The sequence below is a fragment of the Arachis ipaensis genome, chromosome B06, assembly GCF_000816755.2.
Source record: "Arachis ipaensis cultivar K30076 chromosome B06, Araip1.1, whole genome shotgun sequence".
NCBI classification, from domain to species: domain Eukaryota; kingdom Viridiplantae; phylum Streptophyta; class Magnoliopsida; order Fabales; family Fabaceae; genus Arachis; species Arachis ipaensis.
In genome coordinates, this window is record NC_029790.2 from 116,960,638 (window position 1) to 116,962,167 (window position 1,530).

A 1,530-nucleotide genomic window follows, 5' to 3' on the forward strand; every position below is an offset into this window, starting at 1 on the left:
AATATGTGTTTTTAGATCACAAAATAGATAAACCCATTATTATATTGTCTTAACAATTGCAATATTCAAAGAAGTAGATAGAAGGGAAATGGCAAGAAGTCAAGAACTACTTCTCTACCAAAAATTAGTTTTTTTTTTTTTCTCCTGTGCAAACGTATTGCTAAAATCAGAAACAAGTTATTTTATCCATTAGTAATTAAAAAAAATATTATTTAATTTGAAATCCGAAAATAAAGTTTTATGAGATATATACTGAATAAAATAATCTAAAATCTAAAAAAATTTTAAACAGAATTGGCGTGAGACAAAGCTAAGAACACTGCTTAGATATAATTCAACTTTAAATCAGCCAAGGGAGCCTATAAATTAAAGTTTGGTTGTATTCCTATAATTCATTTTTTCCCTTTACGAAAACTTTGGAAAATTGCACTCATCACTCATTAAATTGGACTATAGCTAAATATATACAACATCACTAACGAAGAAGTTTTCAAAAAAATGAATTAATAAGTTTGAGGAAAACCGAAAACCATAAAAGACCCTTAATGAGACTCACCTTCTTTCACCAACCGTTGCATAGAATCTGCTGCCTTCTTGATTCAAACCATTGCTAAGGGTAGCGAGCTTCAACTTCCTTAAGAAAATATTTAAAAAATATATAAAATTAAATGAGGATTAATATACTAATAATGGAAAAGAAATTAAACTTCATGAATTCTAGAATGAAAAAGAAAAGAAAACGTTGACCAACAAATTAAAATTAAGGTTCAAAATGGACATGCTTTGGAATGAAACATTATTGAAGTTGAGTGAAGAAGTAATAATAACCTTGCTAATAATAATGTTCTGAACATGTTTGCGTTGAAGATCTGAAGAAGAAAATAAAGATGAGTTGACCTTTTAACAGATCTCAGGTTTGAAAGCAGAGAGAATGAAATGAAAGGGTTGATGAGTGTATTTATGGAAGGATGAGAAATATATACTTGTCTTCAAAATGATTCTTCCTCTGATGCGCTATAAACAGATTTGTTATGGTACTCTTCTTTCTATTACATTATAATATTTTACTATTTTTTTTAATCAATTAATGACTTAGCATTTTCTTTTTAATTTTTTTATTTTTAAAATATTTAATTTTAATTAAATTTTTTACTTTTAGAAACATTCAGCGTTAAAATTAACGGCAATATGGGTTCACTGTAACATAGCATCTACCTTGAATTTTCAATTTAATCAATTGAGACATCGATTTTTCACTTTGTGACTTATATTAATTCTTTGAATATATTTAAGATAATACCTAAAATAGTTCCTAAAATTTTCAACATGAATCAAAATAATCCCTCGCTGCTAAGGTTCTTAAAATTTACTTTTGTGAATTTGCCTTCGTTCTTAATTCAATTGTCATTAGCTCAGTATTTACATATACTATTAAGTATCAATACAGTAGATCAAAATGATATTTCAAATTAATTAATTAGACTCATTTTAATCCTTTCATCAATATAAAATTAAATAAAACATATAGTA

The 1,530-nt window shown here is 26.2% G+C and overlaps 1 protein-coding gene across 1 annotated transcript in view; it reads right to left on the reverse strand.

The window, feature by feature from the left end:
• Positions 1-1,010, reverse strand: part of LOC107604854 (secoisolariciresinol dehydrogenase) — an 11,499-nt gene extending 10,489 nt beyond the window's left edge. The window contains exons 1-2 of the mRNA XM_016306560.2: positions 829-1,010; positions 557-634 (exon numbers count right to left, since the gene is read on the reverse strand). Coding sequence (XP_016162046.1) covers positions 557-634; positions 829-854 — 104 coding nt within the window. The 5' untranslated portion in view covers positions 855-1,010. The remainder of the gene's footprint in view (positions 1-556; positions 635-828) is intronic.